Raw genomic sequence first — 26555 nt, 5'->3', positions numbered from 1 at the left:
CTGTGGGCCAGGTTCCCCACCCCTGTTATAGAGGTTTCCTCATAAGCGTAAAGCAGATATAAAAGACTGTCCAATTAGAATGGTAGTGTAGTGATTTACAATTGCTTTGCATTAGTTTAAATTATTATACAAGATGCAAGACAATGGAGAATCAAAACTTATGTTTCTGTGGCGAGAAATATCCCTTACATACATATTTATTCTTATTTTGATTATGAAAGTTACTTTGTCCATTTCAGTGTTTTGACAGATTACCATTTTTAGAAGTGCTAACCCTGCACAAAGTGATATCTTCTACAAATGGAGTTTATATATTAATCCTATTTGTTTATCAGCTGTGTATCTTGTTTGTTTTTAAATGAAACTCCCATCTGAAGAAAAGTGATGTTCTTCTTCGGATAGTGTCCCCGTGGGTGCTCCATTCTAGGTGTTGGGCTCGTCCCGACGCCACAGGTTGGAGACTCATCAGCCGTGGTTCAGCCACTACAGGTGACTCTCAGTGACATGGCATCTAGACACCCCCCCCCCCCCCAAGCCCGTGCCTGTAGCTCCGTCATCACAGCCAGGACCACCGGTGGATGAGCAGCTGGAGGACCAGCCCATACCGAGGGACTCCTCATCATCATCGCCTGATGAGGCCCTCGGTGAGCCAGCCCCATCGTTGCCATTGATGGACGGTAGGGTCCAACAGGACCTTCTGAGGAGATTGGCGGCCAAGTTGTCGGTAAAGATGGAAGAAGTGCATGAAGAGGCAGATCGGATGGTGGACATCCTCTCGGCAACTACTCCTGGGAGGGTGGCATTGCCCCTGATAAAAACGGTGGAAAAGTTGGCAAAGACGTTCTGGTTGACACCAGCCTCCATTCCTCCTCCCCCCCCCCCCCCAGAAGGGCATGGAGAAAAATGTACTTTGTCCCCCTGGAGGGGCATGAGTATTTGTTCTTGCATCCCCGTCCAAGCTCCTTGGTTGACCAGGCAGCAGGGCAGAGAGAATGACAAGCTTCCCTAGGGCCTACCCCCAAGGCCAAGGATCCAAAGAAATTGGATCTTCTAGGAAGAAAAGCTTACTCTACGGGGGGCCTGCAATTACACATAGCTAATCATCAGGCTATGTTGGGAGATATGATTTCAATACATGGTCCGCTATGGACAAGTTCAGAGATTGCTTGCTGCAGGACCACCGGCAAGAGTTCAGGGCTCTGACAGATGAGGGCAGAACGATGGCCCGTATGGCCTTGCAGACGGCGCTTGATGCAGCCGACTTGGCAGTCAGAACAATGGCGACGGCTGTTGTAATGAGAAGGAGTGTGTGGTTACAAGTGTTGGGCATCCCTCCCAATGTCCAGACCTCCCTTCAGGATCTCCCTTTTGAGGGAGGGCATCTATTCTCGGACCAGACTGACTCAAAACTACATAGTTTAAAGGATTCAAGGGCAACACTTAAATCTTTGGGGATCCACACACCCGGGCCTCTGAGGCGGCCCCTCAACCTTAGACCTGCAGGGAAACCGTTTCACTTCTGATCGGGGTAGACGAAGGGGCCGTAATTTCTAGCAGAATGACCCACCTAGAAACAGGTGTAGGGATTCGAGGTCGGGACAAGATAAGGGGCCCACCACGTCTGCAGGCCAGCACCCTAAACCCTTTTTTGAGGGTATGGTCGAGGACAGTGCATCACTCACACTTCAGTTACTCCCTTTTGGTTTCTGTTTGTCCTGTTTCTACCAGGCCTGGGCCTCCATAACTTTAGTCCAGTGGGTCTTAGGCCTTGGTAGCACAGGGTTATTCGATCCCCTTCTCTTTCCCTCATTCCCTCCCCTTCCCTCTTTAGGGATCCCTCTCACGAAATGCTGCTAAAGCAGGAGATCGCAAAGCTTCTGCACCTCGGAGCAGTGGAACCTGTTCTAGACAAGTTCAAAGGAAGGAGTTTTTATTCCAGATATTTCCTCGTTCCAAAGGCGAAAGGGGGCCTTTGTCCCATTCTAGACCTAGGGCTTGAACTCATCCATAAGGAAAACGAAGTTCAGAATGGTCCCCTAGCCTCTATCATTCCATCCCTTTAGAAAGGAGATCGGTTCGCTGCCCTCGACTTAAAAGGTGCTTACTTCCATATTACAATAATCCCTGCCCAGAGGAGATTCCTCAGATTTGTAGTGGCCGGTGAACACTTAAGTTTGCAGTCTTGCCATTTGGCCTAACCACAGTGCCGAGGGTATTCACCAAGTGTATGGCTCCGGTAGTGGCCTTTTTTAAGACATCAGGGTGTACATGTTTTCCCTTATCTGGACGATTGGCTAATACAAGGGTCGTCTCGGGAACAGGTGATAGCACAAGTCTCGAATACCAGGCGACTGTTTCTCCAACTCAGCCTCATACTAAACGAAGAAAAGTCTACCGCGAGTCCATCTCAGACAATAGAATTTGATGGGGCCTTCCTGAATTCCATGGCAGAGACAGCATCTGTGCCCATACGTGTGCAATGATTATGGACCTTCAGATGTCTCCCTTGACTACTGCCTGCAATTGTATGCGTCTTCTGAGACCTATGGTGGCTTGTACGTATGTCGTGTCACACGCCAGACTGAGGCTGTTTACACTCCAGGGCTGGCTGAGAACCGCCCACAACCCAGTGTGCCAGCCCCTGGACATGATGGTTACCCTCCCAAACTCAGTACTTCGCTCATTGGACTGGTGGACTCAGGAGGACGTGGTGTGCGCAGGGGTCCCTTTCACCAAACAGGCCCCATCTGTGTAATTAGTGACAGACACATCGGACATTGGGCGGGGGACCTACTTGGGGACACTGAGGACACAGAGCTTATGGCCAATGAGGGAGAATTCCTTGCACATCAGTGTCAAGGAGCTCAGAGCAATCAGGTTAGCATGTCAGGCATTTCTGCCCCTGATAGAGAACAAGATGGTGGAGGTGTTGACCAACAATACCTCAGCCGTGTACTACATCAGCAGATAGGGGGTTCTTTCTCTTCCCCTCTGTGAAGGGAGGCCCTCGAACTCTGGGAGCTATGCATACTCAAGAACAGAGCTCGCCGAGCGGTGGTGAGCCCTGCTTGCCAGCCACGCGGTTCTGCGCCGGCTCTTCCGGGGTGTAATCTACTCGCCACAGGCAAGTAGATTACATTGTTTGTTGAGCCCTGCTCAAGAACATTTACCTGCAAGCTACCTACCTTCTGGGGTCCAGCAACAATCTAGCAGACAGTCTCAGCCGCTCTTTTCAAGTCCGCAAGTGGATGATAAGGAGGGATATTCTAGAGGAGTTTTTCCGAAGGTGGGGTTCTGGATCTGTTTGCATCCAGGGACAATGCCCAGTGTAGGAAATACTTCTCCCTCAGGGGGCAGGGGATTGGCTCCCTAGGAGATGCTCTCCATATACAATGGCCCAATCACCCGCTGTATGTGTTCCCTCCCTTTTCACTGATACAGGACAGTAGTCAGGGTCTGGCGTTTCAGGGCAGGGTCATCATGATAGCACCAATGTGGGCCCACCAACACTAGTTCTCTACCCTGAAAGAACTGTCGGTAGTGGACCCGGTGCGACTATCTATAATCTCGAATCGGCTCATGCAAGATCTAGGGTAGGGGATTCTATGCCATCCGAACTTGGGGGCCCTCCACCTTGCAGCTTGGAACCTGAGTGGCTTTCCAACATAGAATGGGGCTGCTCTCAGGAAGTCCAAAGGGTCTTACTGGAAAGCAGAAAACCATCTACCAGGGCCCTTTATGAAGCCAAATGGAAAAGGTTCGTGTTATGGGTTCAACAAAGGGGCATAGACCCAGTTATGGCCAATATTCCTCTGATATGCCTACAGCTCAGGCACCAGGGCCTTGCCATGTCCTCCCTGAGAGTCCATCTGGCAGCGATTACAGCCTTCCACCCGGGGGAAGGTCGGTGTTCACTAGTAGAATGATAAAGAAATTCATGAAGGGGATCGACAGGCTAATGCCACAAGTGCGTCCCCCATTCCCTCTGGGACCTTAACGTGGTACTTAAGGGACTTTATGCTGCCGCCCTTTGAAGCACTAGCCACCTGTTCTTTAAAGCATCTGTCATGGAAAGTGGTATTTCTGATAGCGATTACATCGGCCAGAGGGTGTCTGAGCTATGAGCCTTTTCCTCAGAGTCCCTGTACACAGTCTTTTTTAAGGACAAGGTTAGGCTTCGCCCTCATCCGGCCTTCCTTCCTAAAGTGGTTTCTCATTTCCATATGTCCCAGGACATTTATTTACTGGTGTTTTTCTCTAAGCCACACAACACATTTAAAGAGCAGGCTTTACATTGCCTGAATATGAGGAGGGCCATCACTTTTTATATAGACAGGACAAAGGAGTTCCGGAAGTCATCACAACTTTTTATTTCTTTCGTGGAAAGAATGAAGGGAGCGCCAGTGTCAGCTCAGTGTTTATCCTCAAGGATCACCTCATGCATTAACGAGTGTTACCATGGACTGGGGAAGACTCCTCCCTCACTGAGAGCGCATGCCACATCCATTGCATTCTTGGCTCAAGTGCCTATATCTGTAGGGTGGCTCCGTACATACCTTCTCAGACCACTACACCATCACGCAGCAGGCCAGAGCTGACGCATCTGTGGGTAGGGCAGTGCTGCAATCTATAGAGAGATAGGTGTCATTACTCTCCAACCCCGCCGCCAGTGGAAACGGCTTGGGAATCACCTGATTGGAATGGACGTGAGCAAGCATTCGAAGAAGAGGTTACTTATCTCATAACGGTAGTTCTTTGAGATGTGTTGCTCCATGTCCATTCCAAATCCCACCCTCCTCCCCATCGTCGGAGGACTTCGGCAAGAAGGAACTGAGGAGGTGGAGGGGCCAGCAGGGGTATATATGCGCCGTTATCCCGGTGACACTCCAGAGGGCTCCCTGGCTGGCCCTATGGATACTGCTGAGGGGGGAAAAAAGCTCCGAGATCCGTGCACGTGGCGTGCACATTCCTGATTGGAATGGGTGTGAGCAGCATATCTCGAAGAACTACAGTTACAAGATAAGTAACCTCTTCTTTTGGCTTGACAGGGCCCTGGCTGGATTGATTTAGTTGGGATTGGTTCTGCCTTGGGCAGGGGGCTGGATTTGATGACCTCTTGAGGTCTCTTCCAGCTTTAGGATTCTATGAGTGAAGCAGTCTCATGAAACCTGAGGGGTATTTCAGGCTGCTACTAGGGATGTTAAATTTATATTAATTGATTAATCAAATAGTCGATAAGGGTGCATCCCTAAGGACTGTTGCTATACTTCAAAGGTGAAAGCACTGCAGGGAGCATGGGCTCCCCAAGGCATTTCAAAGCGGCCCTGTGATCCCCATGGCATTTCAAAGTGGCAGTGCCTTGTGGAGCCCAGGATCAGCATGGGAGTCCAGCTGGGGCATGGCCCCAGGCTGCATGCATAGCTCCAAGTAAAAACGTGTTTTGAGCGATATGCATTCTTGGCTTGATGAGAAAATGGCAGGAGCACCAATACACTGTGATCTAGACACCAGGAAATGGATTTTTCTCTTCCTGTTCTCACTGAGTTACTGTGTGACCTTAGGAAATGCCGTTAGCCTCTTTCTGCTTCAGTTATTCTATTGGAAAAAATAAGGATCATAACACACATGCCTCTCACAGCAGTTGAATTTGAATCATTTTAAAGATTTAATCCATTTTAGGTGGAAATTGAGCAATTAATTTAGGTTGTACTAGAGATGCCAGTGTGTACTACACTATACGATTAACCAATAAGCTTGTACTTGTTGGTTAATGTTGTCAACTACACGCATTCCCCCTCAACCTGCTGCTTCTGATACAGAGGCAGCAAAGAGGGGAGGGGTGCGGGAACTAGTACATGTGAGGAAATGGCTTTAAGACGGCTCCCCAAAAGCACTGACTATGTCTTCCCCCATGCTGCTGCCTCTCATATAGAGGCAGCAGCACAGAGGGTGTGTGGGGGGGGGGGAGGAGAGACAGGCTGGAGCTGATATGCTGGGAGCAAGCTCTTCAGACCCTCCTGCACCCCTCCCCCTTTGCGTCCTACAGAGGCAGTGACGGGGATGCAGGCAGGAACCAGTGCTAGGAGTGGGGAGCTGCCTTAAAAGCCAGTTCCCCCAGCACCAGCTCCACGGCAGAGGGGCAGGGCATGGGAGCCTCTGTCTGCAGTGGCTGGTCCATGGCCTCAGCTTCTATCTGCAAGGGGGGGTTAGAGGCAGCAGTGTGGGGTGGCAGGCAGCTAGTGTGCTTTTTAAACTGGCTCCTCGGCTCATGGCTGCCATGCCACGCTGCTGTCAGAACCAGTGCGGATGCCATAGCAGTGTGAACGTGGTTCCCCTTGTGAATCCCGTTGTGCATCAAAGCATTGGGATGTTTGTCTAGCTTGGTGTGCTTAATGTGGAGTATATCGAGAGCAAAAGCATGTTACGCCAGGATGAGGATGAATCTCGGAATGTCATGGGCATGCCATTCATGTGGTGAGTAGAGAGAATTGAGTTGAGAGAATTGCAAATGCAGCCAGCAATCAATCCTCTGAAAGCAGTGTAACGCTGGTTCTGGTGCCATCAGACAAGTACAGACTGTTGGGACCACATAGTGCTGCAGATATGGGACAGTCAGCGATGGCTGCAAAACTTCTGAATGCACAAGGCCACTTTCATGGAACTTTGTAAATAGCTTTCCCTGGCCTGAAGCTCAGGGACACCCCAAGGAGACCTGCTCTGACGGTGGAGAAGTGCATGGCAATTGCCCCGTAGAAGCTTGCAACACCAAACAGCTACCAGTCAGTTGGGAATAATTCGGAGTGGGGGCTGCTGTTCTATAAGTATCCAAAACAATCAATACCATTCTGCTATGGAGGGTAATGCATGCCACTGTGCAGGGACGGCTTTTGTCACAATGGGGTTCCCTAATTACCGTGGGGCAATAGAGGAATGCACATCCCATTCTTGATCCCTGATCACCTTGCCAGAGAGCACATAAACTGCAAGAGGCACTTGTTGATGGTGCTGCAGATGCTGGTGGATCACCTCAGCTGTTAAACACACACACATGTACGTACGTACGTACGTCAGTGCCAGCGTCAGGTCAGATGGGAGCTGTATGTGTATTAGGCACACATTCCCCCAAAATCCCCTCATTGCTGTAAATTAATGGCAAGGACGCACCATGATAAGGAGATGCATCTTCACATGCTCCTGTTTGACAAGGTGCTTCAGCTGCCTTAGTCCAGAGACTCTCCCTCTCACTTAGACCCTCCTAGGCCCGAAAAGCAGCAAGCTTGCTCTCCGATACCAAAAACAGCCACTAAGAAGAGTGTTTCACCAGTCCACTCACGTCATTACCAGAGATAAGCCAGGAACATCCTGCACTTGCAAGCATGTATTCCACAAGCGCTGTGGAACTGAAGTCCCTGCATGTAACCCCAAGGACATGAGAACCAGAGAAGTAGAATGTGGAGTATATACCATTGGTGCTGGCAAAAACCCTCTGCAAAGACTAAGGTCCACTGTAAGTTGAACAAGGTGTTGGCTAGGGGTCCAAGCCCGGAACAAATGCCATTGCCACTGGCAACAATGTTACCCTCATCAGCACCACACTCACTGGCACCGATCGAGTCGTCTTCGGGGCACATTACTCAAGCCCCTAGAAGACAACACTGACACGCTTCTCCATACACTCCAGTGCCGCAAACCAGATCAGGTTACGGCACCGCAACACTCTCCATCACCTTCTTCCTCATGAGGCTGTTAGGTTTCCTAGATCTCCAGTGCTCTTGGTTCACAACACCTTCAATGACAACTGCAGGAGTGTCTTTTCATCACAACACTCCTCACCTACGAGATCCTACTGTGACCAGTACAGACATGAACAGCCCTTCACTCATCTTCCTCCTTGGGTGATGCAGTGGCATTACCCACCACCTTATTCTAGACATTGGTCACCATTTGTCATCGTTTGGTCTCCAGGCATTGATCTAATGTTTCATCCCCAACACCAGCCATTCACCCACCATCATCACGTGCCTGTAGTTTGCCACCCACTGAGCAGCCTGACACAGAGGAGGGCCAAATATTAGATGGGGCTGAGCCTCCGCATCCTGATGCTTCTCCTACTGACCAATCCTCTTTTTCCCTGGATCAGGCGGTCATCCCAGATGATGTCCCCAACAGACGATTTAAAACAGTTCCAGGAACTGTTCAAGAGGGCAGCCACCAGTCAGGTGGTACAGCTCACAGAGGCTCAGGAGAAGTAACCTCAAACATCTGCAGCCTACTGATCAAGCCAAGATTGCACTACCTATCAATGAAGCATTCCTGGAGGTGGCTGAAATATGGCAGACCCCAGCTTCTGTCCCCCACCCTCAATAAACAGGCCGATACATATTTCGGTCCTGCCAAAGGCATGAACTTCTTAGTCTCTCACTCATCAGTTGCCAGGGAATTAGGATATGATATGTCACAGATCAAAACTACCACAATACAGCCACTCTCTGAGTTACGAACAAGTTACAGACCAACACTTGGTCCGTAACTCAGTGTTCGTAACTCAGATCCCATAGAGTTACATGGCGACCATGCTGTTCGTAAGCGTGGATCACCGTTCGTAACTCGGATCTGCATTTATGACCACTTTGGTCGTAATTGCGGATGGTCATAAGTGGAGGTAGTCACAACTCTGGGAGCGGCTGTACCCCACAGCATAAGGAGAGTAATGCATGGACTTGTTTGGCAGGAAGATGTATTCTTCAACTTTCCAGCTCCGAATAGCCAACTTCCTGGCTCTTATAGCCAACCATGATTTTGACAATTACTCTACTTTTGACGAAAGCGACGAGGAGTCCTGTGGCACCTTATAGACTAACTGAAGTGTAGGAGCATAAGCTTTCGTGGGCAAAGACCCACTTCGTCAGATGCATGTAGTGGAAATTTCCAGAGGCAGGAATAAATATGCAGGCAGTTACTTTGACAGAGCTGCTGGACCATCTCCCGGACAATAAAAGACCTGTCCGGAAGTCCATAGTGCAGGAGGGCTATACTGTGGCCTGTACTACCTTATAAATGGCCCTAGATGTTGGTCTGTTTTACCACAAAACTGTAGCCTGTTCTACCACAACATCTATGGTCAGGGCTCGACAAATAATACAATCTACTCTCCCATGGCGAGTAGATTGTAACCCGGAAGAGCCAGGTTTGGGCAATCTGCGCGTGCGCAGATCGCCGAATAGCGCGGCTGGCGAGCGGGGCTCACCGTGGTTTGGTGAGCCGTTTCTATAGTCATGCAGAGGGCTTCTTGGCTTCAAGCTGCTGGGGTCCCTAAGGAACTGCAGAATTAAGTGGAGGACTTCCCCTTTGATAAAGAAAAACTGTTTGTGGTGACTACTGATGAGGTCCTATCTCCAAGCAAGGACTCTCGCACCACGTTGCGTACCCTAGGAATGTACATGCCGCCATACTGTCGCCTACCAACCATACCATGGTTTTTTGTACTCTCGCAACCATCAGTGGAACTTTATAGAACACTAGAAGTGGAAGGGATCTTGAGAGGTCATTGAGTCCAGTGCCCTGCTGTCATGGAAGGACCAAGCACCCATCTAGACTATCCCTGATAGATGTCTGTCTAACCTGCTCTTAAGTATCTCCAGAGATAGAGATTCCACAAGTTACCTAGGCAACTTTGATCAGTCTTGCTCTAGATTACAAGCTCAGAGAAAGCAATCACAAAATAATCTCTCCTCCACTCAACAATCCAATAAACAGCAAATTTGAGATGTTGATCAAGGGGGTCTGCTCACCCTCTCCCTTGCACATCCTCTTAACAAACATGCTGCCATATTTCTTCACTGCTTGCACCCATTTTACCACCAATGAGCTGCCATCACCATGGACTGTTGGGTCTTCGAGATTGTAATGCCAGGTTACACCATCCCTTTTATCTCTCCCTCCAACCTCTCCACCTTACTCGTCCCTTTTCAGGGACCATTCTCATGAGGAGCTCCTAAGGCAAGAAGTACACAGTCTTCTCCCCATAGGAGCAGTTGAGAAAGTACTGGACCAATTCAGAGGCAAAGACTTCTACTCCAATAATTTTCTCTCAGAGAAAAGAACAGGAGGCTGGAGACCCATGATCAATCTTCACAAGCTCAACAAATATCTATGCAAGCAGCAGTTCAAAATGCTTACTCTAGCATCTATAATCCCAGTGCTGGACAAAAGACCCTCGACCTACAAGATGCCTATTTTCACATGACCATTCCCACAGGTGATTTCTTTGTTTCACTGTTGCATCAGAACACGTCCAATACCGTCAGGATATTATAATTTCCCATACCTCAATGATTGTCTCATAAAGGATTCATCTTCTACAGAGACACAACACGATTTGGACTTCATAGGCATTCAGCTCAACTCCATCACTACACAGGCCTGTTTACCAATGCAAAGCGTCCAGTTGATACAGGATCTGGCCATGGTGGTTTCCATGAGCCTGGCCGTGCCAGTACTTACGTGTTTGCAACTGATGGGCCATATGGCCTCCACAGTTTGTGGTTTTCCATTCCTGTCTACATCTTCGTTGCTTTCAACATTGTCTATCAGTTTATATTTCATCCGAACATTAGATACACAAACACGTATCCCCTCCCCATCCAATGTGGTTGCCTCCCTCAAATGGTGGACCACCCTGCACAATCCTCTAGTGGGGGGTCCCATTCCAATAGAAATTGTCGGTACAGATCACAGTACAGCATCACTCCTTGGATGAGGAGCCCATGCAAATGGGCCATTGACCCTGAGCTAAATAATCGACAGCAAAACAGCCCTTCATATAAATCTTCAGGAACTACGAGGGGTGGCCAACACTTGCAAGCATTTCTATGCACACATCCACAACCACCCAACAGTGGCCAATGTCAGGTGCCCCACAAGGAATGAACAGAACAGGCAGTTACGTGATCCATCCCTTGTTGCCCATTCTCCTGCTCAACTCAGGAGATATGTTCTCCATGGATTTAGCTAGCTCTTTTTTCAACCCTGTTATAGTCTTGGCCTTCATATAATCTTTTGGCAGGGAGTCGCACAGGTTGAATGTGTCCTGTGAAGAAGTACTTTCTTTTGTTGTTTTAAACCTGATACCTATTAATTTCATTTGGTGACCCTTAGTTCCTGTGTTATGGGAAGGAGTAAATAAGTCATCTTTATTCACTTTTTCTACACCAGTCATGATTTTATAGGTCGCTGTTACATCCCCACACCCAGTCTTATTAATCTCTCCCCATATGGCAGCCGTTTCAAACCCCTAATCATTTATTGTCCGTTTCTTAAATTTTTCCAATGCCAATATATCTTTTTGAGATGAGGCGACCACATCTGCATGCAGTATTTCAGGTGTGGGTGTACTATGTATTTATACAGAGGCAATAGGATAGTCTGTCAACCATTCAGGTGAGGATAGCCACTTTCATTGGACTGAGTATTGAACTCAGCCCCAGCCTGCAGCACAAAAACACATGAATAAGAGCTGCCCTGCCAGTGGATAATCATAGAACACTAGAACTTGAAGAGACCTTGAGAGGTCATGGAGTCCAGTCCCCTGTCTTCATGGCAGGACCCAACCACTGTTCAGGTGTTTGTCTAACCTGCTCTTAAATATCTCCACTGATGGAGATTCTACAACTTCCCTGGACAATTTATTCCGGTGTTTAACCCCCCTAACAGGCAGTAAGTTTTCCCTGCTCGCCAGCCTAAACCGCCTCCCTTGCTGCAATTTAAGCTCATTGCTTCTTGTCCTACCCTCAGAGGTCAAGGAGAACAATTTTTCTCCCTCCTCTTTATAACACCCTTTTAGATGCTTGAAAACCACTATAATGTCCCCTCTCCATCTTCTTTTTTCTAAATTAAACAAGCCTAGTTCTTTCAGTCTTCCCTTATAGCTCATGTTTTCTAGATCTTTAATCATTTTTGTTGCTCCTCTCTGGACCTTCTCCAATTTCTCCACATCTTTCTTGAAATGTGGTGCCCAGAACTGGATACAATACTCCAATTGAGACCTAATCAGCACAAAGTAGAGCAGAAGAATGACTTCTCGTGTCTTGCTCACAACACTCCCATAAATGCATCTCAAAATCATATACCGTATATACTCGAGTATAAGTCGACCCGAATATAAGCCGAGGCACCTAATTTTACCCCCCAAAACTGGGAAAAAGTATTGACTCGAGTATAAGCCTAGGGTAGGAAATGAGGCAGCTACTGGTAAATGTAAAAAATGAAGATAGATACCGGGTCTAGCCCCGGAAGTCGGGGCGAAAGCTGCTCCGGTGCCCCTGGTCTGCTGGAGACCGTCTCCAGCAGACCAGGGGCACCGGGCGGTTCCCGCGCTACTGAGGCTTTGCCAGAGCAAAGCCTCAGAGGCGCGGGACCCCCGCGGCTGCGGCTTCAGTCCGGGAGCCTGTGGTCTGCTGGGGACGGTCCCCAGCAGACCACAGGCTCCCAGATTGAAGCGGCAGCCGCGGCGGTTCCCCGCACCCCTGAGGCTTTGCCAGAGCAAAGCCTCAGAGGCGCGGGGAACCGCCGCTGCTGCCGCTTCAATCTGGGTGCCTGTGGTCTGCTGGGGACCGTCCCCAGCAGACCACAGGCTCCCGGACTGAAGCCGCAGCCGCGGGGGGGTCCCGCGCCTCTGAGGCTTTGCCAGAGCAAAGCCTCAGAGGCGCGGGGAACCGCCGCTGCTGCCGCTTCAATCTGGGTGCCTGTGGTCTGCTGGGGACCGTTCCCAGCAGACCACAGGCTCCCGGACTGAAGCCGCAGCCGCGGGGGAGGGGGGTCCCGCACCTCTGAGGCTTTGCCCGCCTCAGTTCTCGAGATGCTGACTCGAGTATAAGCCGAGGGGGGCATTTTTCAGCACAAAAACTGTGCTGAAAAACTCGGCTTATACTCGAGTATATACGGTATTTAGCATGTACATTACAATGGACACTCTGCAACATGTTGCAATTTTGTCCTCAATAAAGCTGGGCTCAGAATACCAATCTCAGGAAGTTTTTACTGCTGCAAAGCATCAGAGAAGGACACCAAAGTGCTGAAGAAAGACTAGGGAGCCATTTCTGTGAGATGTCTTGAGGCATACTAATGCGAACCACAAACAATTGAAAGAATGGAGGGATAGTAACAGGAGGGAGCTTAAGGAGAGCATGGTGAGGCTCCTAAACATTATGGAGCATCAAGTGAACACACTGAAGGCACTGCAAGACTGTCCCCTCTCCTCCTTCCGCAGATGGTGTCACAAAACTGTTTTCCATCGGCACCAATATAATTTGGGAGCCACTCTGTTCCTAGGCACTATCTGCTGCACTCCATACCTGCCCACCCAACTTCCATCCATTCTCACAAGCGATGAATGTACTCAATGCCCATCCACACTCAGTTTAGTCCTGATGAGCTGCAGCCCCCGCTGCACAGCAGACTGCTTGGCTGCATATGTTTTTGGACATATACAAACCTATCGAATTCTTGGGGTATGCCTCACTCTCCTGCCTCTCCCACCTTCTCCCTTCCTGTCTCCCACACAGTGTGGATGTTTCATGCTTCACATGCGTCATATATTCACTCTGTAGAACACATGTAATTCATGTGTGTCAAATCTTTATTCCATTACATGAAAGCAAGTGTACCTGAGAGAAGCTATGGTTACTGTAGCGCTAAGTGCGGCGCACAAACCAATCAGTAACTCCCTAGTAGCACAACCATTGACAACAAGTTTCACCTACTTTCAGCATCAAATTGCTACCTCAAAGCATCCCTGTTCAAACTCAGCCTCCAGGCGCTGTGCCTCAGCAGTCCAGCTCCGAGTGAACTTTTCACCCTTCCCTTCATGAATATTATGATGTATACATCATGCACCTTTCTGGACCAGCCTTTGTTATTGTCTGTGAAACCCCCATGGTGATCCAAAGGTGCCTGCAGAACCATGGAGGAATACCCCTTGCTGTTGATGTAGTCAAAGGCTAGGTGGTCTGGTGCCCAGAATGGAATGTACAAGCCATCTACCACCCCACCCCAGTTTGGGAAGTTCATCTGTGCGAAGCATCTACAATTTCAAGCATGTTGCTCAGAGTCACCGTCTTTTGGAGAAGGATGCTTTCGATGGCCCTGCACACATCCATCTACAAGAGTCCAAAGATTGACTTTCCCATTCCATAGTGATTGGTGCTCTGAGCAAAAGCTGTCTGGAGTAGCCAGTTTCCACAGTGCGATTGCCATGCATTACTAACAATTCACAGTCCTGCTGGAAGAGCATAACAAGTGGGGTTCTGCAGGAGTCTGTTTTGGGGCTGGTTCTGTTCAATAACTTCATCAAGGACTTAGATGATGGCAGAGAGAGTACACTTATTAAGTTTGCAGATGATACCAAGCTGGGAGGGGTTGCAACTGCTTTGGAAGGTAGGGTCAACATTAAAAATGATCTGGACAAACTAGAGAAATGGTCTGAGGTAAACAGGATGAAGTTTAATAAGAAAAAAATGCAAAGTACTCTACTTAAAATAAACAGTTTCACATATACAGAATGGGGAAGCTACTGTCTAGAAAGGAATATTGCTGAAAGAGATCATGGGGTCATAGTGGACAAAATTGCAACATGTTGCAGAGTGTTAACACTAGGGACAGCACTGCTCCTTTGAAAAACTTGCACTGTTCACATACCTATCACTGCCTGATTACTAGAGAGCGTACATAACATACAGGAACCCTACAATGGTGAGTTCACCATTAGGACAGATGGGGAAAGTCTAGGTGCAGAGGAAGAGGGGAAAGGACTGGGAGAACCCCTGCTGCAGCATTGCAGGGCAATCCCTTGTGCAGCCAAGCTTGGGAGCAGGAGGTTTTTATTCACAAGTAGACATACTGTACTCTGGGTGTGATTTGGGGAAACCACTGCAGGAAGGGAGAGGGGAAGTTTAGTAATGGCCACTCCTTTCCATGCACTGTGTTCATCCTGTAAGACAGGCATGTCCAAAGTCCGGCCCGCGGGCCAATTGCGGCCCGTGTTCCGGTTTAATACAGCCCCACAGGTAATCTGGCAATATCTATCTTTTATGGCCCCCAATGAATCCATATGTATTGAGATGAATACATTCTAAAATCTCAGTTAATGTCAGTTGGTCTAAATCAGTTACAAATATATTTGGACACAACATGTATACTTGGTGTTATGTTCCTGTTCATATTTTTTGAACTTAAAAGTTACAGACAACCTTTTTTACCAATAATATGTAATGTACTTTACAATGTTCCTGACATTTCAGCTTCCTGGATTTTTTTTTCATCTGGCCTTCAGATATGAAAGGCAGAGTGATTTAACACCTGTTTAGATTTGTCATCCATGTGACGAAATGAAAAGTATGTCGTTTGCAATAAACTTTGCATAAAATAGTTAATTTGCATTTAATTTTAACGGTTCAAAGAATGTCAGGCAAAATGGTCGGCCCTCACGCATGTTCACTTCATCAAATCTGGCCCTCTTTGAAAAAAGTTTGGACACCCCTGCTGTAAGACAATGTGCTGCTTAGGGTGAGCAGAGAAGCAAAGGAGAGGGTCTTTTACTTGATTGCAGGTTCTGTCCAGTACCATACGTGGATCATCACTGCACAGAGGGCACAGTGGCCAGGGAATGTCAGTCTTCAGGAGTTAAATACTACATTTGCTTTGCCAGCTAGTTTGAGAAGGCTGGCCCAGCAGCTGCATGACAATTTGATGAGGTTTGTGAGGCAGATTACTGAAACATAAGAGATTGCATCAATGGTCTGTTCTCCATATGACTGACCCTGTGCTGATAGTGGCATCACACAGAACCTAAAAGCCTCCCAATCCTTGCAAGTCGTTTGAGTGCTTTCTGAGACTAGTTGCCAGGTGCATCAACCACAGCCTCTGAGAACTGAGAGTGGATCGCTTCTTTGGGGGTACAGAACAGCTTCTGACTGTGAAGCAATGTGGGTAAGCATCCCATAGTGCAGTGTTGTGGGATGGTAGAGCTGATCCCTGTGCTACTTGCCTCGTAGCTTTGTGATTCCCCTCTGCTGAGGAATGTAAAAGCAGCACAGCAGTGTCTCCAGTCCTCCCGCTGCAGCAGCAGTCAGCCTGTTGTCATGTTCCTGACATATTAGGAGCACTCCATTTATTTGTTTGTTCCCCAAATAGCGGCTCACTGCTAGTCCGATACTACTTGGAGGTTTGGAAGAGGGGGAGGGGTTGTGTGTTTGCAGGGCAGCAGAGATCACAAAACATTGAGCACAGCCATCAGTGCAGGCATTGTGGGAGACTGGTGAAAGCCAGTGCTCTAGACAAAACAAGCAGCAGAGTCCCCAAATGTTTGTTGACAATAAAGGGAGGGTAAAAGACAAAACTCTCTCATGGGGCTGGAAGTTTTTTGTCAAAACACCAGAATAGTTTTGGTGTTTGGTGTTTTACTCAAAACACCAAAATGGTGGGTTTTTTCACGACAAAAGTTGCTTTGCAGTGTAAACGTTCTCAGATTTTGGTGACAAAATGTGCCAGCATAGACAAGGCCTTACTGTCCTTAATAGATCTTTGAAGGAAATATCTTTTTTTTTTTTTTTTTTTTTAATTATCCTAACTGCTGATTGACTTCTAGCTGATCTAGGCTGAACTGCTGATTTCAAAAGCTTCAGAGGGGTAGCCGAGTTAGTCTGTAACAGGAAAAGCTTTAAAAAAACAAATAGTCTAGTAGCATCTTAAAGACTAACAAAACATGTAGATAGTGTCGAGCTTTCGTGGGCACAACCCATTTCTTCAAATGACAGGAGAGTTGGAAGTGCAGATCTAAGAATAAATAATGAAAAGGGGGGGAAGGAAAAAATGGAAGGGAGGAAGAAAAAAAAGAGACTGAGTAGATAAGCTGATTTCAGTTAGTTTTGGAGAAAAATTGTCTGAGTACTGCTAAAAGAATTAAGGATCAATTACCAATTACGCATATAAGCTCTCTTTTAAAGGGAGTTATAACTAAGTCATTTTAATATTTTTGTTGCAATTTGATATAAATTTCCCTCTGGAAAAAAAATCACAATGGTTTCCAATGTATTTTTACCCACTCTAACTACAAGGGACTCACTGCCAAACTTCAGGTTTTAAAATTACTTTGTTCGGTGTACCTTAATGCTTCTTTGTAATTTATTTTACATGAATGGCTATAGTGTTTCCTTGTGGCTATAGCTGTAATAACAGACGGCTGACTCAGTTCTGTAATCAATTTGCAGAAACAACAATTGTCCCACATTTTAAAATTGCAAAAGGGCAAGGCAGGCTATGATATCCCTTGATTCAGCACAGCCTGCCATTGACAAGAAGCAGCAGGTATCCTTGTTCATTGTCTAGTTTGGAATCTCTCATCTCCCTTTTGCTGGAGAACAAAAAGAATAACTTGCTTTGTGTTCATTTTTTCAAGCGCAGACATTTTTCCTATATAAATATAAAGTATAATAGAATTTATAACCTTTACTCTCAAGTTGTTGAAAGAATAGTGTGACACTGGAATATATGTTATGAAACTATAATGTGACTTGGGATTTCTCTCTCACAATTTTAACAAGGGAGGGGGAAGGGAGGCTTTGGATGGTGTGTAGACAAAAATGTTCTAGGTGCTGAAGCCTGTGATACAAGTAAATGTTGGCATCCAGTTCTGTAATCTTGTCACCACAGCTAGACCATTACACAGTGGCAGAATCTCATAACACCTGTTTCTATATAGGCACAGGAATCTGCCCACCATGACTAAGATTGCAATATTGGGCTCTTTTGAATTTTGTTCTTGATTTAATAGAAAATAAAGACAGAAGAGGACTTTTATGTTTACTAACAGGTATGTTTTCAGTGTTGCTTTAAGTAACACCAACCCGTTTGTAAGGCAAATTATTATTTTAAGTAGGCCTTTCACTTTTCTCTAGCTTGAAGAATGGAACAATTTGTGACTAAGGATGTTACAATGTGATTTATCTGGCTAATCGAGTCTATACAATTTGTCCTTGTTCATGCGGGCTCCAGAACCACCCATGTTGCAACTCTGCATTTTAAATGAGGTAAGAGTCGCGGGGTTCTTACTACATTTAAAATGCAGAAGCATGGCGATCAATGCAAGCCGGGACTGCTCTGGGGTGCCATCTGCATCCTCTGAGAAGCAGCAGGGGTGGATAGGGGATGCTGCTGCAAAGCAGCCTCTGTCCACAGGGGTCCCAGCGGGGAGCTTGCTTCCCCCCCTACCCCCGGACAGGGCTGTAGCTGCCAAGCAACCGCATATACCTCAGACACACTCACTCAGGAACCTACCCCTGCAATAAACCCCGTTGCCAACTCTGTCCACACACCTATTCAAGCAACACCGTCACAGGTCCTAACCATATAAGCCACATCATGGGGGGCTCATACAGTTGCACATTCTCTATTGTGATCTATGCCATCAAGTGCCAAAAATACCCCTATGCCATGTATTGTCCAAACTGGACAGTCTCTACAACAAAGGATAAGTGGACATACACCATTTCTGATATGACTTAACATATAAACCTGTAGGGGAATATTATAACCTGCCTGGGCACTCATTCATGGATTTAAAAGTGACTGTTCTTCTACAAAGGACTTTCACAAGTCAACTACAGAGAGAGTGCAAAATTGACCTTCATTTGCAAATTTGACACTATTTCTCTGAGGCTTAACAAAGACAGTAAGGGTGCATCTACACAGCACCCTAAACTCAAAATAAGATACAATTTTGTACACAAATTACATCTGTTACTTCAAAATTATTTTGAAATTTGGCGTGTCTACACAGCACCACATTTCAGAATAACACGCTATTTCGAACCATCCCTTATCCATTGTGCAATGAGCATTACTGGGATGGTGAAACAGTGTGCCTATTATTATTTTAAAAAATATTTCCAAGTAAGTGGCTTGTGTAGATGCAGGGTAGTTATTTCGGGATAGCTGAGGTATCCTGAAATAGCTGTGCACTGTAGATGTACCCTAACTGGATGGCCCATTATAAAACCAGTCGTCTTTACTTTTAACATGTCATTGACATCAAAAGCTAAATATGGGTAAGCTAAATATCAGTCCACTCTGTTAGCCTCATTAGCACCTTCACTGCTATTGACAGATACATTTTTCTTCTCTCCCTTCTTTTTCTGTTAGTCCTCCCTTTTTTCTCCACTCAAGCTCATCTGAAGAAGTGGGTTTTGCCCATGGAAGTTCATGATGCTATATATATTTGTTAGTTCCTAAAGTGCCACAGGACTACTTGTGATTTAGGGATGTGAACAACTAGTTGACTATCTGATAAGCAAATGCTTATCAGATTGTCAACAGACTAATCTCCTCTCCCACCCCCCACCCTTGCTGCCTCTATCAGAAAGAGGTAGTGGGGGAGTGGGGGAAGAGGAGAGGGTGTGCTTCAAAGCTGCAGCACATGCTCCCCGCAACGCTTTTGCTTTTGAAGTGTAGCAACAGCCCTGGGCCAGGCTATTGCTACACTTCAAAAGTAGAAGCGCCCTTATTGACTAATTGAATAGTCAATGCAAATTGCATTGACTATTCCATTAGCAAAATAATCGAAATTTTACATCCCTATTGTGATTACAAAAATAGGTTGATTTTATTTAATTATATTTTGAGCTTCTGATTTAACAAATGTGATTTTTCCATGTCCCCACTAGGTGGCTGTAATAGACAGAGCACATCCATACTTTCAGGAGTTGCACTGAATGATGGACTGTGGGTAGCAATCCCACAGTTCCTGCACCAGATTCGTATTCTGGGTTAGGGACCCAATGCCTGGTGGGATGAAACTGTGAATGGTTAATGGGTGTCTGACACCCTCCCATGTCTGTGGCTCAGAACCAGACTGTTCACTATGTCCTGTGGTACGCTTTCTAAGCACCTTTTATTTAATGCTGTGTATCCCTGGTGTACCCCTTATTCACCATGCACTTTTGCAATTTTGGCAAAGATAACAGTGTTTCTTTGCCCGCAAAAAACCCCTCACCCCCACACCAGATGCAGTGGTTTTTTTAAGGATCCTTGCTGGAGTGAGTTCTTGCCTCTGGCTGTGCATGCTCTGCTGTGCTCATGAGCTGTCCATGCTGCTCCAAAAGAGAATGATCATTCAAAAGTTCCCCAGGGCTTTGTCTGCTCACCTGGTGGAAGAGCATTGGAGTTCAAAGCGCTGGCCAGAGCATTCACACTGGAGCACTCTGGGTCATCACCTGGAGGCCAGTAAATCCAAATTACAATCACAGTGTTTACACTGTCCTTAATTTGAGACATGAATGTGTCACCGAAGAGTGGGGAGCCACCTAGGCCTTTCACCCCCATCTGCAGTCAGATGTGACTCGCAGGTAGAACAGAAGGTTTATTGATTCACAGGGACACAGCATAGCACAATAACCAGGAGCAGTCAGTATCATCCATCTTGGGGAGAAGGTACTTTCAGCCCTGTACCTCCTCCTTCTCCAAGCCCCCTTCTTACATCCTAAATTCAATGAGAGAGAGGGCAACCAGTCCATAGTCCTCCAAACTCCCCCGCCGCCTCTTTTGTCTCATTTCCCGGGCCTATGGTGTTATCTGACTATCATTGGTTGCATCTTCCCCCTAGGACTGGTGTTCTCAACTGGTGGTCCATGGTGACTTTTTTGGAGGTCCACAGGAACATTGTCCAAGGTGTCACAGCGTGAGCAGGCATCGCCATTAGGCTGTTTTACACTGTGTTCACAAGCATGCGACGCATCATCCATCTCAAAAAGGAGGTGGTCCACGAAAATTTTTTGATTGGCCTGGTGGTCCGTGGACTGAAACAAGTTGAGAACCACTGTCCTAGGATCAGGTGACAGGATGGCCTGGGCCATTCTCTACATGCCTTCCCTCAGGAGTTTTCACCCAAAGTTCCTATCCCCCACTGGGCGATAGTCCCGTGCTGCTCAGCAGTGTCAATAGGAATCACATACAGCATAACAAAGCAAACTGAATAAAGTCCCAACTACGTCACAGAATGTCAACTCTGGTCATGCCTACAAAGGCAGATGTAAAGCCCTGACAGTTTACTGTGGTGGGGTGATAGATGGCATGTGCATTCCAGTTCTGGCACCAGATCACCTAGCCTCAGAGAACATTAACCTCTGTGTATTTCTCTCTAGTTCCGTGGGTGCTTGTGGATCTCCACGGTTGTTTCGCGGACAGTAATACAGGCTGATCCAGAAAGGTGCATTGTCCTGTTCAGGAAGCTGCAAGCAGGGACTTTCTTCACAGACCAGAAGATCACTGTTGGGGAAGCCCGAAACTAGGGCTGCTAGAGCAACACAGCGTGGGGCTGCAATGATCAGGGATGCCTAAAGGCAGCATTTTGATGCTGAAATTAACGAAACTTGTGACTCATGAGAGTGCGGTGGCTGTGTTACTAGGTGATTACTGATTTGTCCGTGCCCTGCACTTAGTGCTACAGTAACTATACCTTTGCTGGGGTATGCTTCCTTGCTTTCATGTAATGGAATAGAGATTTCTTTGCTTAATAAATGAGATTCATGTTTCACAGTGAGCAAAGGACACATTTGAAGTATGAAACATCTGCATGGTATGGGAGACAGAGAGGAGAAGAGAGAGGTGGTGAGGCATGCCATGAGAATTTCATGGTTTTTATATGTCCTAGGGACAGGTGTGGGAAATATGTGCACAGGGGAGCCACTTAATGAATTTTGGTACTTGGTCATGGGCCAGCTCCACCCTGGAAGGGGGCACTGGCTGAGGCAGAAGAGGCAGGGTTGGGGACTAGTCTCCCCTCAAAGTTGCCTGGAGCCAGAGGCTTAGAATTAAAAACAAAGCAAAGGACTTGCATCTCTTGGCCCCATGGCTACTGGGTTGTCTGGCAGACACTTGAGGTTGCTCTGGCTCTTTAAAGAGCTTGTTGCTCCAGCCCCTGCCAGGGTAGCAGCACGACCAGGAGCTGAGAGCCATTTAAATAGGATCCTGCTGCCTGATCCACATCCTGGAAATTTGGTGGCACAGGCCACAGGTTATAAATAGAAAGAGGCCCGATTCAGTTCGTGGGCTGGATCAAAGTGTGTTAGGGGGGCTGGATCTGGCTTTTGGGCCGCATCTTGCCCAGCCCTGTCCTAGGAACATAAGCAGCTTCACTGTCTGATATGTTGTGCAATGGAGGCTGCTGTTCATCAGAGCTAAACTACATGCAGATGGAAACTGAGTGCATTGGGAGCATGTGGGAATTTGCATGAATGAAGGTTGGGTGGGGCAGGTGTGGTGTGCGGCTGTGGTGCCCAAATTGTGTTAGTGGTGATGGGTGCATGTGTATGGAAAACAGTTTTGTGACACCGGCTGCAAGGGGGACCAGTTGCTGCTCCATGTGCAGTGCCAACAGTGCCTCCAGCTTGTCCACTTGCTACCCCATAATGGTTAGGAGCCACTGTATGCTCTCCTTACGTTCCCTCCTATCATTTTCCCTCTGCTCCTTCAATTGTGTTGGGTGTCAGCATGCCTCAGAACATACTGCAAAAACTCCTCTCTAGTCTTTCTTGGGCACTTCTGTGCCCTTTTTAGACATGCTGCAGGAGTTAGAACTTCCTGAGACTGGTTTTCCAAGGCCAACATCTTAAGAAGGTCTATTTTTAACACTAGAGACAGTGCTGTTCCAGCCCCTTTGAAACACTTGCACTGTTAACATGCTCAGGGCTCGCTGAACCACGGTGAGCCCTGCTCGCCAGCTGTGCCGTCCAGCGATCTGTGCATGCGCAGATCGCCTGAACCTGGCTCTGAACATGCTTATCACTGCCTGACTATCCCAGAGGGGAGAGTACATAGAATATTAGAACTGGAAGGGACCTCAAGGTCATCAAGTCAAGTCCACTGCCCTCATGGAAGGGCCAAACAATGTCTAGATCGATCATCCCTAATAGATGTTTATCTAACCTGCTCTTAAATATCTCCCTAGGATATTTTATTCCAGTGTTTAACCACCCTGACAGTTGGAAAGTTTTTCCTAATGTTCAACCTATCCTTCCTTGCCACAATGTAAGCTTGTTGTTTCTTGGCCTATCCTCAGAGGCCCAAGAGAACAATTTTTCTCCCTCCTCCTTGTTAACACCATTTAGGTACTTGAAAACCGCTATCATATCCTCTCTGCCTTCTCTTTTCCAAACTAAACAAACCCAATTCTTTCACACGCATCTGACGAAGCGGGCCTTTGCCCACGCAAGCTTATGCTCCAATATATCTGTTAGTGTATAAGGTGCCACAGGACTCCTTGTCGCTTTTCCAGTTCTTTCAGTCTTCCCTCATAGGTCATATTTTCTATTTGTTCTTCTCTGTACCTTCTTCAGTTTCTCCACATCTTTCTTGAAATGTGTTGTCCAGAATTGGACACACTATTTCAATTGAAGCCTAATAAGTACATAGAAGAGTGGAAGAATTACTTCTCCTGTCTTGCTTACAACTCTTCTATTAAGGCATCCTAGAATCGTGTTTGTGTGTGTGTGTTTTGTTTTTTTTGCAGCAGTGTCACACTCTAGACTTGTATTTAGCTTGTCCACTTTGACCCCTACATCTCTTTCAGCAGTACTCCTTCTAGACAGTCGCTTCCCATTCTGTATGTGTGAGACTGATTGTTCCTTCCTAAGCAGAGTACTTTGCATTTGCCCTTCTTGAATCTCATCTTGTGTATCTCAGACCGTTTCTGCAATTTGTCCAGATCATTTTTAATTATGGCCCTATCCTCCAAAGCACTTGCAATCCCTGCCATACTTGGTGGTATCTGCAGACTTTATAAGCATACTCTCTATGTCATTATCTAAATCGTTGATGAAGTTATTGAACAGAACCGGATCCAACACTGACCCCTGTGGAACTCCACTTGTTATGCCCTTCCAGCATGACTGTGAACCATGAATAAACTACTCTCTGAGAACTGTTATCCAGCAAGTTGTGCATCCATCTGATAGTAGCCCCATCTACATTGTATTTCTCTAGTATATTGATAAGAAGGTCATGCGAGACACATAGCGAGACACCGCTAGGGCAACAGAGGAAAGTCAAGGTGCAGCAGAGGAGGGGAAAGGGATGGGAAACCCATTGGTGCAGCTGGGCAGGGATTCTCATTTTTGCTCCATAGCAGGGGTTTTCATTCACACTTGGCCATAATGTACTCCAGGCAGGTGTGACTTGACAAGAGTGCAGTAAAAGGAGAGGGGAGTGGTGAAAGTTAGTAATGGTCACTCATTTCCACAGGCTGTGTTAATCCTGGATAACATTCGCTGCTTAGGGTGAGCGGGTAGTAGGCATTTTACAGCCCCTTCACTTAGCCCTTTAAATCAACAGGAAGGACTCCGCAGTGTAAACACGCTCATTATAAGTTTGACCTAATACTGAATGTCAGCCTAAGTTCATAGGGAAGACCAGCACCCAGAATGCTTAATTACAATTTAAAAACAAGACCGAGAAGAACAGAAAACAGCTTCTGAGAAGTACTCACCTTTTAAATTAGATTTCTTCATGGTTTTCCTTTCTTGTAACAGCCCCCTACCTCTTCCAAACTCCCATGTCTAACATCCTGCCAAACTTTTTCCACAGTCCTTTCTCCTCCCAGGTGTCATCCTCCTGCTCTCCCTAGGTCCAAAGCATGACACACTTATTCTGGGAGACAGAATAATAAACTACCAAGAATATGAAAATGGCTGCTTGATGCTACTTCCATTCCCTGTGAAGGGAGCTGTACTTCATGCTCATCCCTAGGGGCAGTTGGCCCATAAGAACCAAATTCTGATACCCTGGAGCGTCCCAGTGATCAAAGGATTTAATTAAGATGCTCATGTCTTTTTCCAAGCAGTGCATAGGATCAGTTAAAATTATTTGTTCAAGTGTTCATCACCTTGCAACTTATTAACCCTCAGAATTGTTGTATTCCAGTATTGTTCATTTACCTAATTTTATTTCCCTCAGAAATTTCTTATGGTCTTTTCACATGAGTGAATTGTCTTATTCACTCTTATTTGGAACATCTCTTAGTAGTCACTCTTGGTCAGGATACTACACTAAATGGATTATGGGTTTGATCTGGTGTGTAATTCCTGTTCCATAGCTTGTACAAATGTAAAGGACTTAGATCCTAAGAACCTGCTTCCAAGTGGGGGGCTGTGAACTATGTTTGATGGTTCACATATACTTAGTTAATTGTTGCCCAGTTAACAGTTGTGTTAATTTTCTCAAAAGAGATGTTAGTTTTCCATGTCCTCTGTTTTGAGGTGGGAATCTTCTTTTAAAGATATCGCTCCCACATTAGGGAGAAACTGCGAGGCCAATTTTCAGATTGATAGAAACACCTGGCAATGCCGTAGCATTTCCTTTTATGCATGAGAATGCTGAAAGGGATTTTAAGGCCTCAGCAGACCTGTATATTTTTTCAGTCTTCCCACACAACTCCTGAGCTGATGAAATTCTGTACTACACTTAATTAAATCTTCTCCATTGTGATGGAATGTAACAAGATCTATTTGACATTTTACCTATATTCTGTTTCCTTGACTGTCTCCTCCCTTACTCCTCTGAGGATTTTGTAAGAGAATATTTGGAAGATGATTGTGTTCCTTTGTATAACCAGGAGTGTGCTATGGAAACTTGGTTTTCTGCATCAGAGGAAAAAGGAAACACTTTTAAATAATCCATTCTAAGTAATTTTCTTCAGTAGCACAGTTTAATTGGTATTAGTTGCCATTTTAAATATAACAATTTATAGTTAGATATGGAAAATGGTTACTGTCCTGCATACTTTTGACTGCTACGGATATGAACAGTATCTTAGTATTCAGCAGAGTGTACTTTTTATGGTCTTTCAGAAAGACAAAGAAAAAAACTTTTTTTTTTAAATTTTGAAAACATCCATTAGCTCCCAGTCATTGTCTGTTTCTCTCTTCATACTGAGTTGCTTTTTCTTTTACCCCTTTATAGCAGTGACTCCAGCAGCAGCTCAAGTGATGAGTCTCCAGCACGATCAGTTCAGTCTACAGCAGTTCCAGCACCCGCATCCCAGCTGCTTCCATCTCTGGAGAAAGATGAGCCCCGTAAAAGTTTTGGGATTAAGGTTCAAAATCTTCCAGTGCGCTCAACAGGTAAAATCTATATGTAAAATCAGAGTAGTCAGTAAGAGAGGAAAAAAGGGAGGATAGGAGCTGATTAGAGAGATTATCTTTACCATGCATACCTGGTATTAAGTAAATGCAATATTTTATTAACCTTTGTAATAGTACCATTTATCATTACATGGGAAAATGTAAGTGTGGTTTAATGAGCCGTGCTTTATGAAACCTATTTTCAAGATTATTGCTGTCATAATATTATAGTATAATTGTCAGGCAATATGTGAAAAACCTTTAGTTTTGAACAATGATACATTCAGGAGACTTCATAAGATGTATAATTTTTCATTGTTTAACATTTAAGCACCTCCTGGCAAGTCAAATGGAGTGACCATTATGTGATCTTGTCCTGGCTTGTGCTGG

The 26555-nt window shown here is 46.2% G+C and overlaps 1 protein-coding gene across 8 annotated transcripts in view; it reads left to right on the top strand.

Annotated features, from left to right (window-relative positions):
* The window catches only part of SPEN (spen family transcriptional repressor), a 148119-nt gene that overhangs the window by 76338 nt on the left and 45226 nt on the right, over nucleotides 1-26555 (top strand). For all 8 annotated transcript variants that reach the window (XM_089773083.1, XM_075906122.2, XM_089773082.1 and 5 more), the window contains one exon: nucleotides 26005-26165. In XM_089773083.1, coding sequence (XP_089629209.1) covers nucleotides 26005-26165 — 161 coding nt within the window. The remainder of the gene's footprint in view (nucleotides 1-26004; nucleotides 26166-26555) is intronic.

The sequence above is a fragment of the Pelodiscus sinensis genome, chromosome 24, assembly GCF_052426305.1.
Source record: "Pelodiscus sinensis isolate ZL-2025 chromosome 24, ASM5242630v1, whole genome shotgun sequence".
Lineage (NCBI taxonomy): Eukaryota > Metazoa > Chordata > Testudines > Trionychidae > Pelodiscus > Pelodiscus sinensis.
Note: the sequence above shows the minus strand (reverse complement) of the source record. Positions and strands in the feature narration are given on the sequence as shown.